Raw genomic sequence first — 14678 nt, forward strand, 5'->3', positions numbered from 1 at the left:
CATAAGATGGTCCTTCGCATTTTTAGAGTTGAAATTTGAGCTGCAGGAACTTTACCTTTCCTTGAGAACAATTTATTACAGTGGGGAGATGGGGAGGGGTGCTCCCTTCTGAGAAGTTGCTCCAAAAGCAGATTGTTTCCCTACCAGTGTTCTGCTAGTGCAATAATTAGCAGCTCTGCAACAGCATATTCTGGAAAAGCTAGCGTTTTTGAAAATGAGGGATTGGGAAGCTAAAGTTGCTTCAGGACACAATATCATTGCTGTCGCTCTTAAAAACCAGTTTCCTTACCAGGCTTTTGGTGTTGGAAGAGCTTGGCACACATGATGACAAACAGCACAGTACTTCTGTTTGTGCCACATATCTATGGGGATGTGCTGTGCAGTCTACTATCTGTGCTATTGCTAGCAAAGTGTTATGTTCCTAATTTAGATAAATAATTCTAGCTAAGCTGAGGAAAATACTAATAAGCAAAAATGATTTTCATATTACTTAGTTGGATGCTTCAGCTCTCTCTAATAGACTTGATACATCACAGTAGGCTGCTTTGTGATAATAATCAGAGCTCCTGTTTCCAAGTCTGTATTTGTAGTTTTAAACTGGCAAGTTACAGCTCTTGTTTTCCCTATATTACCTTTGACAGCCCTTTAGATAGGAGTGATCTCTAACAGGCCAGGCATGGAAACCAAGGTGTCTGGCATCCTGTAGCTTTACAAAGGGAAGCAAAGCAGGATAATGGAACTGAAATGCTACAGTGATGAGCTCTATTAGAGCAACTTGTGTCAGCTCGCATCCTGTTCTGAGCACTTTGTTCCTTTTTTTCTCTTGTAGATAGTAAGTTCAGCCAGTCCTTGTGGAGACTTCTTTTTCCAAAGCTTATCCTCTGAATTTAAAAGAACACATGTGCAATCTCATACTCATGCATCTCAAAGGGCAGTGAAACAATCGTTTGATGAAACAGTCAGGTTGATACAAAGATGCAGTGAAGTGGATTTGAACATTGTGGTACTGTGGAAGGTATGTATGGTTGTGGCCTTTGTGGTAATTTGGACATGAAACATTACAGCTAGAAAACAGTTTAATGTGGCATCCTGAACTTTCAGGCATATGCATATGAAATCCGAATTTTTTTTTCTCGGAACAATCAAATGAACTATAATGATGTAAGAAGAAAAGATAGTTTTAGTATCTATTACTATAATAAGTGTCCTTAAATGGTTTTACGTTACTCTGGATGCACCCAGTTCTTGTAAGTTCTCTTTTAAAAAAGAAAATTAGGAAATCTTAAACTAAGGGGTTTGTTAATGCTTGCTCTTATAGAACTTTAAGAGTGACCCAGTCTGCTTTGAAGAAAAGGGTCTCATTTACCAGGATGCAGATATTATGAAGTAGAAATTGGCATAAATATGTCATGCTAGCCTCTAAGTTTCGATAAGTACAGCATGTTCCACTTCAGTTAGGGGGCAGTCAGCAATTCTATATTATGAATCTTATGATAGTTTCTGGTCTGCAGATGTCTTTGTATTATATTCCGTAGGCATATGTTGTGGAAGACAACAAGCAGCTTATTTTGGAGGGCCAGCATCATGTTGCCCTTAACACAATTGGGAAGGAGGCCTTTTCATTTCCTCAGAAGCAGGTAATCTACTGTGAAGTTTTCTTTTACAATTGCTTCTTTCTCTAAATGGACTTAATAAATTCTCTAGTATATAAGTGGAAGCTTTTGTATAATCTTAACATCAGATACGTGTTATTACTAAATAATTCAGGCTGACTGACTCCAGCTTTGCTTAGTCTTCTGTATTGAACTAGCCATGCTCAGTTGAAACATGAGAAAAGCAATGTGCAAGTAAGTATATTGATGAGCAGTTGTTTGCAGTGAACTGTTCTGTGGTATTTCAGTTAGAACTAGAAACTTGTTAATGGTATTAAAGGTAATGATTATTTCATAACAAAGTAAGATGGTGAAGTTTATAGTTGTTTTGCTTGATGAAAGAAAACACCATCTGTAAGAAACTGGTGGCTGTCTTCTGGTACATGAATTGGTAACAACTATGGAAGTTACAGCTAAGATTCTGTGAAAACTTCTATACTAAATTCAGTTTAGTGTGCAGAATAAGAGGAATCTTGTGCTTGTTTAGTCTTCTCCTGAGCAGCGCATTGCTGTTCCTTCTTGTTTTGGTGCCATTCTTATGTTTTTACCAATATTGCAAACATAATATATAGCTTTTAGTGAGCTCTTAAAGTTGCAGGAAAAAGTACTATGTATTAATTTTGTCAAGAAAACAATACAGGACAAATGTCTTCCTATAAATACTATGATATAATGCAAGTAGTGAATTACTCTGAACCTGTGCACTTCGGCTTTGGTTCGTAAGCCTTTAAGTGTTTGTACATTGCTAAGATAATTTTTTCCATTTAGTTCTTTGTGCTATGAAATAAATGGGAATTTGCACACATGGGCTCTAGCTATGCTGAGCAGTACAAGAGGCTGTATTAGTCTAATAACAACTGCCCCCTGATTTTCCTGTCTTAATGTGTATGTAGAAGAGTAGATCACACTGTAGACATCTAAGGTTAGGAGAGAAAATACTGTGAACTTCTGATCTTACTAAGTTCTGTATCTCACAAATGGGTAGGAAGAGAAAATAGAAATGAATCGCATCTGCATCCTAAAATAAATCACTGAATATGATACGGATAGAAATTTGCATTTCTTGTTGACTGGAATTCTATTTATTTACACCATGTGCAATTTCAAACTAAAGAAAGTAATCCTGCCACCAGCAACAAGGAAGATCCATAGGTACCCTCAATTTTTTTTGAGGAATATATGCTACTATATTAGCATTCTCTGTCTAAAATCTGTTTCTCATCAGGTTTTGTTGCAACTGTCTTCATCTAGATTCTACATTGATTATTGTATTCACTTTCTTCAGCATGAGGAACACACTTCCTTTGAAGCATTCTGTACCTTAGTTGGAAGCAAAAAAGTATCTGCGTTGTCATGCAGTTGAAATCTGGTGTAAGAGTAATTGGTGGTTGGGTATTTTTTCAACAAACACGTAAATTATGTATCCTCTTGATAACCAAAGCCCAGAGTTAGCATAGATTTTAAGAACCTGTAATCTCAGGACTTCTAAGAATTGAGAAGCTCATGTACTACTTTTTTTTTTAATTGGGTCTTAACACTGTGAGGAGAGCAGATAAACTGCTCTGAGGTAGGAAGTGAGGTATGATAAATTAATTGATTTGAGACTTTGCAGCAGTTTACTTTATTCAGTCCACATTTCAGAATTAAAATAATTGCTAAAATAGAATTAGATTAGATAGAGAAAATAATATATTTAATCTCTTAAGAATTGCATATTGTCTTTGAATTATCTTGTTTTTGCATTCAAGCAACACAAGCAGTTAAAAGCTGGGGAGGAGTGGTGGTAGAAAATCCCAAACTCAAACTTCTGATTTAATATTTTCGGTATATAGTGTTATCTTTTAAGTCTGTATTTATTCTCTTAAGTCATGAACAGGGTTGGAAACTCTACTCTAGACTGTTCCTGATTTGCCTTGTGCTGACAGTATTGCAGTTGGTTGTTTTCTGAGGACTCGACAGCAGAGGGAGATGGAGATGCATGCTTCTTACCAACATGTGTGGGTTACCAGTTCATAAATGATACAGGGCTGCTCTGATCTGGGGAAAAAAAAATGAATTGCAGATTCTGAACAGGGTGTCACCTAGGATGCAAGAGTTCACTCTGCATTTAATGCTGAGTTTTATTTGTTACTCCTGTACAGTGACTTTCTTCTTGACTTCTTTTGCTTAGTGCCGTTGTATCCAGCAAACCAATTTTTGTGTCTGGCAGACAGACAGCTATCCCCAACCCAAAGAGCCTCACAATAGGCATGGAGGAAACATGAACAAAATTTCTGTCTGCCCTCCCCTTTATTTCTTTTAGTCCTATGAGAAATGACTCAAATCTTAGCCAAATTAATCAAATAACCCTGTTGAACAAATTGAGATCGTTTAATTTATATTTTAGTTAAATTCTCGGTACTGGTCGGCTTCTGCTGCATTGTCAGTTACAGTTACAGTCAGATTAACTCTTTGCCACCTCCTTCCAAAGGAGGTGTCCTTTGGATTTACAGAAGCTTCTATTACTGTTCAGGGAAACAAAGCTTCAGTAAAGCATTGTAGTGAAGACCAGGGGGTTGATATTCTTTGGCACTCTTTTGTTTAAATGGTTCCAGCAGTTGCTGGTAGATTGGTAGTTGGGTGAACTGATAAAAAGTCATCCTAATTATGTGTGTAAGGTATTAGACTGCTGACTGAGCCACTGTGATGGGTGGTTACTTCTGCTTGGTTCCTTGTGGGACATCTAATGCACAGCAGGGAGGTGCAACAGGCAACAGGGTGCAATTATTCCTGTATAGCAGTAGCATAACTTGCTGTAGTATTTGATAAAATCAAGATAAAACCTCTGGTTACAGTGGGGCTTGGGGAAAGGCTAAAATGTTTCTCTGGGTAAAATTTCTATGTGAACCCACATATTAAAAGTGTGAGTAATAGGAAAATTCTATACAAGATCTTTGATGCTCAAATGCATGTGTTCCCTTTTCTTCCCACGTTTGTTCAAAACAGAAGTAGGATTACTAACCTTTTTTCATTCCAACCACTACACTAACTGTGGCTTTAAAGCTGGTTTTCTGTCACTGAATACAAATGTTTCTTATTGTTGTTTACACTAGAGGTTTTTCTGTATAACAAAATAGCACTACTTTTGAGCATAGGCTACTAAACACAGTAGGCCTACCAGGAGAGGTGATGAACTACTTACACCTTTATGTTCTAGAGGTTTGGAGTCATAACATGTAGTATGCTGAAGGAACACTTACAAAATATTGACTTCGTCAAAGCATTTATTTGTTTCATATAGAAATCTCTCTGGATATTACAGAAAACATTTGTCATCTTATCCTTCCTTTCATTTGTATTTTTGAAAAAAAAGTCCTTTGGCTAAATGTAGGGGAAAAATGCTAAATGTAGTTTGTTGCCTTGAATCAGAAGGTGCCACAAGTTAATAGTTGTGTTAATAGTCACAGGCAATACCATATGAAGAGAAAAATCACATAAGGTGTTAGTAAAGTGAATCGCTTTGAATAGATCTATTTCAGGCCAAGTAATAAAAACCTCACTTAAAAAATCAGCTGAGTATTTGTAAATCATGGCTGGTTTTTTGGACAATGATAGTGCTGTAGGTTCTGTTTCTGTTCTGAAATGTGCTTTCTGGAACCAGGTAGTTTTAACTGAAGGTCAATTTAAGATTGCATCTGAAATACAGCTATTCTGTCTCTTCTTCTTGACCTCTTTACCTTAAATTAGTGAAAGGACAAAAACTTGAAATGCATTAAACATCCAGTCACAGTCAGGGCTGTTGATTAATATTATTTCTTATTGCTCTCTCCCCTGTTTTTCTAATCTGGTGAATTCAATCCAGAAGATTCCAAAGGAAAAGTGCAGTGTAATATGGTGGGATGGAAGTAATAGTGTGGTACCTAGGGCATTTGCCACACTTCTGGTTTGCCAAGATTTCACACCAATGGAAGGTGAGAAGCAGCCTAGAGGTTTGTCATTTGAATGTTGGCGTGTTGGGAGTAGCTTCCATCCTTTTCAGGTGTGCTTCAGGACTGCACTTGGTGTTCTTCTGGGCTGCACACTTTGTCCTGTGAATTAGACCAGCACTAGCATAAAGTAAAATCCATAAAATGTGAAAAGGATGGATGCAGGCTTTCTGGCAGTATTTCACTTCAGAGAGGATAATTTTTGGTAACTCTGCTTCTTAAAATACATGGAGCTAGTGAGTCAGCAACAGTTTGGTTGGAAGCAGGAATTCTTGAAATGTAGAAGAGGGTAGGGTTTAAGTAACTGCTTTTCCTAACTATTACTGGAAGTGACATCTTTTGCTAGTTCAGGATTTTTTTTACAGAATACATGGGGGAGATGCTTGAATAAAACAGAGATTGTTGGAATGGATTTAAGACTTTCCTTAAACCATCTCTGTAGGGAAAAAGCAAAGTTCTTAAGGGTAAATCAACATAAAGAGCTGAAATAAACATTTTTCACTCTGTTGTATCAATTAAGGTAGCAGATACAGTACCAGTTTGGGAGGACTGGCTTATATTGTTGTCATGAATTAAATATTCCAAATAGTTGCAACTTTTGATCTGCTGCTTTACTCATTATGGACTTCAGAGCTGATGGTATCTGTTTTCAAATGTATTATTCTTGGTGTCAGTAAAGTACTATTCCTGGAGTTGTCATTTCTGTAGTTGAGAGCTAGAATGAGTATCGATGAGTCACATGTGAAGGAAGCAACTTAAAACTGAGGTTTTAAAATGGAAGTTCTCAGGTCTAAAATGGGAAAGGGAGAAAAGCACATCACTTAGATGTCTCACTCTTATTCTACTGCTTTCATATATTGAAATATGAAATATATTCATCTGCTTTTACTTCTGCTTAGCTTCATTCAGGAGTTTGCTGTTTAGGTTTTCTTCCACGCTGTGCATATTGGTCCCCCCTATTTGCCTGAGCATGTCAGTAATTCTTTTGGCTATGTGTGACTTGTGGTTTATGGTGCAAATATCCTGATTTTCCATACCACTTGGAAATCAAATTGTGGTGCTTACCTTCTTCTGGTGTGCTTAAGAGCACATTGACCCAGCCTTTAAGATTATTGTTTATGAAACTGAAAACTTTAAGTTGTGTAATATTAGGTATAAAAATCTTTTAAAGTGACTGTATGTGAAGATACTATCACTTCTGTCCATCTGATGGAAAGGAAGAACTTTTCAACTTGGAAATGCATTCAGAGATATTAAAGAATGTATTATGGGTAGATCTGTCTATTACGTCTATTAAAAGATGCTTTGAATGGTTTAAATGTTGCCTTTTCAACTTATAGCTAAGTATAATTGCAGGAGAGATTTGAAACCTGTGTAACCATTTCAGAAGTGTATATAGGGATGATCTGTAGCTATTTCAAAATAGCAAAATATCAGACTCTAAAGGTTGGGACTTTTTTGTAACACAAATAAGTGAAGATGTTGAGATTATTCTACAGGAAACAGCAATCTTGTGTTTGAGTGTATTTGTTTGAAGCTGGCCTTTGTAAATGGCTTTGGGCAACAAGAAGCTTTCTAAAAATGGAGAACAACTTTCCAAGCACCAGTTGTGCAGTTTGTAGCTCTTGGAACCTAACTGAGGGAGCATTGTCATTCTGGTGCTACTGCCTGTTGTGTATTTTTAGTCAAAACCCAAAAAGCTTTAAAATGCAGGTATAAAATGTAAAACAGTAACAAAAACACCCCCCCCCTTCCAATCCCTTACAAAGTCTCTTCCAGTCAAGCCTCTCTACCTCTACCAGTTTGTATGGATGAGACACTCAAATTACACCATAACTGTTTTTTAAAGGAACAATCCTAACCATTGATGTGGCTTTCTTGTATGCAGTTTTTGCTGGATACTGGAGCTTGTGATGCTTCTGGCGGCTTTGCAAAGAACCACTCTGGGTCAGCAAGCAGATTTTAGGCGTCAGAATTTCTGTTTTCCTTTTAAAAGGCAATACTCCACTTGGGCTGATAATCTAGGAGTTCAGCAACAAAATATCACCTGTTTCGTTCTTGATTTGTCTTTTGCTTTGTTTCTAAGTATAAGGCTGTTACTGCTTGGTGTATATTCTTGAAGGGAGGCTACAGGTGTGCACATCTTGGCTACCATTTTGGAGTGTTTAATTCTTTCCTGAACCATTCATTAGGTAAGAGAATCATGGGCTAAATGTCATATCTTAGCCTTTGTTCTAGGTACACAGTCACATAAAGCCTAGAGTTTGAGCAGCTGAACTTGGAGAGACAGACATCTTTTCTGACTCTGACACCCAGAGGCTGGCTGGAATTAAGATTTAGCTCTGCTGGTAAATGATTAATTTTTCTGCTTTCCAGTCCTTCAACAGAGGTGTAATATTAGAACTAAAGGTTTGAAATATTAACAGCAGTCTGCACTTTCACCAGTAAATGTTCCTGCTGCATTTCATGATGTTCTTGTCTACTTGTAGAGGTAAATATTCGTATTTGTCTTTTGTAGGGTTTTAAAAAAATACTCGTGAATTCTGATTGGGAGGACTTGGAACAGGTAATTGACTCTAGGGCAAACTACAGTGTGTAGGATATTGCTGTGTGGTTGAAGGCAGCCTTGAAAATTGGTTGGACTATTATTTGAGGGGAGAGAATAATGTAAATGAAAACCTGTAATAATCTCTGCTGTGTTTCATGCTGTCAGTTTGCATTGTTAGATAGGGTAGGATAGAAACACCAAATTCATTCAACACTTAAAATATATTTTATTGTTACTGTGGAATATCTCTTTTTCCTCTCAAATTACTTTTTGAGGAAACTACATTTCCTTTTGAAGGAAAGACTTGCAAGCCTGTTAAAACATTTGGTGTCTTCCTGGTACTATCAGCACAGTGACTAAGGTGTTCATACATGTTTCTGAATGCCCAGTGTCTTTGGTTTTTAAGTCAGGTTTCATTGCCTGTAGTGTTTCTTTTCAACTTAGAAGGTACAATCTATCTTCTTTTAATGAAACATATTAACTTTATTACACTGTACCAACTTACTGGTGGCTTTTTAAAAATATTTTTTCATGTTTTTAGTAGGCAGTCACATTTACTGCTGCAATTTCTTTTTTTCTTTTAAAGATGGATTTTCTGCAGAATAGGTTCATAAGTAAATGCTAAAGAACAGCCCCTGCCTAAAAAAATCCTGTTCACAAACCAGATTAGATGATGTTGGACAGAAATGTTGCACCAAATGCAGGCTGGTTGCAGCTTCCTGTATCACTTAATTTCTTCTGCTTCAGAAACTCATTCTATCCAAAGGGTTAGGGGGAATCCCAAGTAGTGTGTCAGTGCTTGTCTTGGGCTTTCAGCTGGGGGCAAAGGTAACTTTCATATCTGCAAGTGCTCGTTAAGCAATTTCAAAGATACTCTGTTATTAAATCCTTCTGTCAGTGTTAACATGTTCCTATAAATTTCTGTTTGCTTTATTTTGGATCTGTTCTGGGAAACTTGTGCATTGACTTTCCTGTTTTGAACTTCCTGGGGCAGGTGATGAATTTTTTTGTTGTTAGGTACAGCTGCTGAACAGGGAACAGTGTAAATGCTGTCCCTTTTCCCTAGAAGCCAAGCCCAAGCACTAGCAAACCACTGCAACAATAGTGTGCTTTTGTGAAGCTTGCACAGATAATGTTTTCACAAGCAACTGTGAAATCTGTCTCAAAAGAAGGTGGTAGATAAATTGTGTCAGTTCCTCATCCAGCATGCTTAAATACAAACCACGTTGGAAAAAAATGTGAGCTTCATGATGCTGCAGACTTGTTTCCCTTATGAGCTATAGTTCATAATGGAAAATTGTAACTGGATTTCTTGTACCTTATGTTATGTTTTGAATGTTATTCTGAATTTCTTTCAGGAGCTACCAGAAACGGTTCTCTTAAAGTTTTTTCGACCAGAAAACACACCAGTACCTGCAAGACCAACACCAGAGCAGCTTTCTAATCTTATTAAGACAAGTCTTCATTATCCAGAGTCTTTCAATCATTCTTTTCATCAAAAAAGGTTAGTGGAACATTACCTTTAGAAACTTCAGAAATATTGTTAATTGGGCATAAATCCTTTTGAGAGATGCTATGTGGCTTATGATATAAAAGTCTGGTATGCAAGTGTGAAATCTTGTTAAATTTTTAAACTCACTGCTTCAGAATTTTACAGGTGAAATGAAAGTTTCATGTAAAAGAAAAACCAGGCTGTAATAACATAGCTCACAGTTGTAACATTAACAAGTAACTTTATCAAACTTACTGAAAGAAAAATAGTCTGCACCCTTTGTGTTTATTTTTGTTGTCAGAATATACACTGTGATTTCTTTGAGAGGCCAGACAGAAAGGTAGATGTACTTTTAGGCCAAAGGAACTGTTATGTCTACAGCATCTCACTTGCCAAGATTAGCTGCATGTGGTTCTGACTTACGTCAGAAGGAAAGATGGTAACAGTTCAGATCACTGGGGCTTGTCTCCTGGAAGAATATCAGAATTAACCTCTGTTAAAAAGCCCGCTGCTAGAGTGAATTAGTTGGAGCCTGTAAAATCCACCAGTTTTTCAAAATTGGAATGATATGAACAAAGCCCCCTGGCTTAAGTTCTGAACATTAAATGAGTTGTACTTGAAACATGAAGATACCTATTTAGGCTTGAGTTGTTTTATCTGAAAACTCTACTGTGTTACAGTTTTTTATAGCAGGTTAATGTAAGTTGTCAAAGAAAGGGATTTGTTGCTAAAATCTAACATCTAAATGTTTTATAAGGTGCTATATATTAATGACAGTGATAAAGCATGCATTATCCCTGTAAGACATTCACCTCTTATTGGGTATAGTTGCTAAGTGTTCTTCTTTTACAATTCAAGTTTAGGATATTTAAACTGTTAAGCAATGGCAAGGAATTCCAGTGACACAAATCACTTACTGAATACACACAGCTGTTTCAGCTGCAGTAGTTTGTGTTCCTGCCTGTCAATATCTTGGGGTCTTTCTTGCTGCAGCATTATTTATAGAAACAATAATAGTAATTGTGAACAAAAAGTATCAATTAACTGTATTAGTTTTATTGAGGATAAAGGCCTACATTAAATCCAGATGTGCATATGCTGTCTATTCTGTTTGGGCACTGCTCAGGCTGTAAGTTAAGGCCCAATGCCAGCAACTCCTCTACAGGAGGCAGTGCAGAAGAAAAGTATCCCGTCAAAATGTGCCAACCAGAAATTCAGAAAATAGCATACTGGACCATGTTTTCCCATTCTGAAATGTCTCTTGTCACACAAGCAGAGTTCCTGTAAACTGAGGTAGTATTTACGCTTTCACTGTCCTTTCTCAGCTCTATGAAAGGAGATGGTAACTTCACTTGGCCCAAATGAGCCAATGCTGTTTGCCTTAATTGCCAACTTTTATTACAAATAGCTCTAGCCAGCATAAGTGATTATATTGCTGCCTACGCTGTCTTGACTCTGGCATAATTGACAACTACATAAAAATTCCATGTTACTGGAATTCATTTTAACTATTTAAGGGTATAATTAAGACTATCCAAAATAAGATTATTTTTCCTTTAATACGGAACTGTTTCTCTTCGCAGCCTCTGTCTGGTACCTGTCACTCTCCTACTTTCCAATTGTTCCCAGGCTGTTGTAGATGTGATGATCGATTTGCGGCATAAACCAACAAGGTAGTGTGCAAATGTTAATCAAGCAATATTTAAGAACCCTTCCTAGCTTGGGGAGTCTTGTAATGTTTTAACTATATTGAATATCTAGAATAGGATTTTTTTCAACAGTGGCTTCTTTGAAAGAATGGAAGTTGATAAAGGGGTTCATATAGTTAACTGCGAGTCTTCAGTCTCAACTTTGCTAAGACAGGGCCTTTAATTGTGACTCTTGAATAGTTAAAACTCTGCAGATCTTTTCTAGAAAAAGGGAAGTGCTTTTCAACTACTGAAATAGGAGCTTCATCAACCTTTATTAAACATAAGTTGTTGGGTTTTCATTTTTAAAACAGAGTAATTTGTAGACAACAACTTCCTCCTGCAGTTTGGCTAATTGTAAAATTTCGTAGAACCTTGGATATTTTTAAGACTTCCTCTAAGTTTAGCAGCTGATTCTTATGACTGCCTTTTTGCTTAGAACTGTGGTAGTATGTGTGAAAATGTAGCATTGAGGAAGTGTTTATGAATTGCTTCTAAAAATTTTATTGAAGATTTTTTATGGGATAGAGAATTCAGTACCATGATATCTATACCATTGTAATTCTGCCACTTCAGTTAAAACAAGGCAACTTTAACTCATGGGGTAAAGCAGGTGACAGCTCCCCTTCCTCCCTTCTGCCCTCTTAGATATAATACTACCTGGTCTGTTTGCCACCAGGGAGGGGAGAGAGATTGTGAATACATTGAGGAGGGCTTAGTCATGGGGGAACATGGGCTTCTTGTCAACAGTCCATGGAGGGCAAGTAAGATATTAAAAGCCCAGAGCCTAATAAACAGGCTCAGAAATGGAAGACAGAAAATTTAAGTGTGGTTTACTTTTCAGGTACAATTAGGAAGCCATTCACTGATCGGTTTTTTTTTTTCACAAGATGGTCATGTTTTGTTACATTGTGAGATGTGTCTTTGGAGGGATGGTGTACTCATGGACCTTGAAACTAGTTAAAAATAAAGAAAACCCCTACACACCCTCTCCTAATGTATTAGTGCAATGTCTCTAAAGCAGTGTATGTCCATGTTGTCTATTCCTGTGTGACATGCAGTCTAATTTAGTTCATGGGATAAGCTTAAGAATGCCTTAAATAGGAATTCCTTAAACTCTGACAGTTCAGATCTTGTTACTACATCTAGCGTTAGTGTTACATGCCAGTTATGTAGAAAGCTGAGAAAACACTGAATTCTTCATTATGCATATATGTGTAATTAATGTCCTGTGTGTAGTGTACAGTACATTAGGAACCAAAGAAATGCTTTAAAGATTTGTAATGATTCATCTGAGCTAAGGGAGAGCCACTCTAAGGAGTTTTAAGTGAGTCAGAGAACATTAAAAAATATTTGGTAAGACCCAGAGTTAAATTGAGCTGATAGATGGACATAAGCATCCCTAAACTTACCCAAGGGTATCCTATGTATCCTGAATCTGCAAATATTTGTGGGAATAGGTGTGTGTGGATATGGATGTAGTAGGAAAGAAGACAGACACATGTGATTTCCCCCCCCCCCCCTTTTTTTTTTTTTTTTGAAGTTGCATTTAGTATCTTGATAAAATGTTAAGTGGAGTTCTGTCTGTAGCTATGTTGGCAACTGTTAATCCTTGCGAAGTCTAGCTTTGTCTTGCTAGATAAACCTAAAACTCTTAAAGATAAGGAAGGTGTGCAGAACAAAGACAGCAGTATGCATCTGAGGAAGGCAGTGATTTAAGGGCAGTGATTGTAGGCAAGCAGTCAAAAAGACTCAGCAGCTTCCAAGACATCGAAGACAAATTGCAGTGGGCACTCATCCAAAGAGAGCAAGAAAAGTAACCTAAGTTCCCAGCTCCTGACTTCTGAAAAGAAGTTTTTAGAAAGTACAAATCTTTGTGAGCGTCTGGTGAGGGATACACAGTGCATTCTGAAATCTCGAGAGAACTTGAAGTTGGAGGGAGTCTTGTAAATCGGTAATACATGCTTCAAGTGCAGAGAATTAACATTTTTATCTTTTTTTTTTTTTTTTCAGCTCTGAAGCACTAGAAATACATGGATCTTTTACGTGGCTTGGGCAAACACAGTACAAGCTTCAGCTTAAAGGCCAGGAGGTCTATAGCTTGCAGCTCAAGGCTTGCTTCGTTCATACAGGTGTCTATAACCTTGGAACCCCCAGAGTATTTGCCAAGCTCGTGGACCAAGTTACTTTGTTTGAAACAAGTCAGCAGAACTCCATGCCTGCACTGATTATTATCAATAATATCTGACCACTTCCTGAAAGAAAAAAAAAAAAAAGGCACTAAAAGACAAAATAAATGGGATTCTTTTCTTACATTGCTGGTTGACATTTTGCTGCAGTTTTTTTGAAATAGCACCTCAGACATCTAACTTGTTACTAAAGATCGTGTAGAAAAGAAAATAGCAAAATATTCAGATGACTTGTCAGTTTGTTTCTCGATGCAATGCACGCTGGACTGAAAATACGTTCATCCTTTTATAATGTATTTCTTCTCTGGTAATTAAGATACTCATAACATTAAACACTCTAACTCCAGATCTGAACATACTTGTATGTCCAATGCCCTGTCGAAAGTGCAGCTTGACTGCTGTTACAACTTCCAGCATGGTGTGTTAATATTTGTGGCTGTATTAGGATATGGTTCAGGAAGAAAACCTCATTGGCTTTTTCCTGTCTGAAGCCATTAGTCATGGTAAATCCCAACCTTACTGTGAAGTTCAATAAGGTCTCTCAAATCCATTTCTGATTCTCAGTTCTTTGGTTTAAAATTTTGTTCTCATATTTATGGAAACTGGTGACTTTTCAAGGTTTACATAGAAGTCCACCTAGGGTGTTTAAAAAAATAATTTCTTGAACCAGTTTGAGTATTTTCTCATTCATCTCAAAACAGAATGCACTATTTCACAACCATGAGATTGTCATTTAAATTGTCACTTACTTTATTATGTAACTATAACAACTGATCTGTTTAAAAAAAATCTACTCAAGATTTTCAAGAAATGTATTATATTTATAACAAATGTACTGTAAATAGAATAAAGCATACACCATATTCACTGTATGGACTGGTGGCCTTTTTGCTTCCTTTTGTCTACAGCTGTAGCAATCCACAGGTGCTGCTGCTATCATAGGACACCACTGGTGTATGAAACAGTGCATCTACCTTCTGATGCATTTTATTCTTTCTAGGTAAGATTTCCAATTTTACTTGTATTTGGTACTACTGTGTATGACTGTCTCCAGGACTTTAGACTTCCTGAAAGTCTTGGAACCCATTCACAGCACATGACCTTTCACAGTCAAACTTAATAGGACTGTGGATCATGTTGATAA

At 37.0% G+C, this 14678-nt stretch overlaps 1 protein-coding gene across 4 annotated transcripts in view; it reads left to right on the forward strand.

Moving 5' to 3' along the window:
- Positions 1-14406, forward strand: part of TRAPPC8 (trafficking protein particle complex subunit 8) — a 52931-nt gene extending 38525 nt beyond the window's left edge. For 2 of the 4 annotated variants that reach the window (XM_042029101.1, XM_042029103.1), the window contains 6 exons: positions 830-1015; positions 1536-1637; positions 8136-8183; positions 9524-9669; positions 11241-11330; positions 13359-14406. In XM_042029101.1, the coding sequence (XP_041885035.1) occupies positions 830-1015; positions 1536-1637; positions 8136-8183; positions 9524-9669; positions 11241-11330; positions 13359-13593 (807 nt within the window). In that variant the 3' untranslated portion in view covers positions 13594-14406. The remainder of the gene's footprint in view (positions 1-829; positions 1016-1535; positions 1638-8135; positions 8184-9523; positions 9670-11240; positions 11331-13358) is intronic. The other 2 variants (XM_042029102.1, XM_042029104.1) reach the window with 1 other exon arrangement.
- Positions 14407-14678: the final 272 nt, after the last annotated feature.

The sequence above is a fragment of the Corvus kubaryi genome, unplaced genomic scaffold, assembly GCF_017639235.1.
Source record: "Corvus kubaryi isolate FWS band 111438036 unplaced genomic scaffold, C.kubaryi_AGA036_p1.0 37312, whole genome shotgun sequence".
In the NCBI taxonomy this organism is placed as follows: Eukaryota; Metazoa; Chordata; class Aves; order Passeriformes; family Corvidae; genus Corvus; species Corvus kubaryi.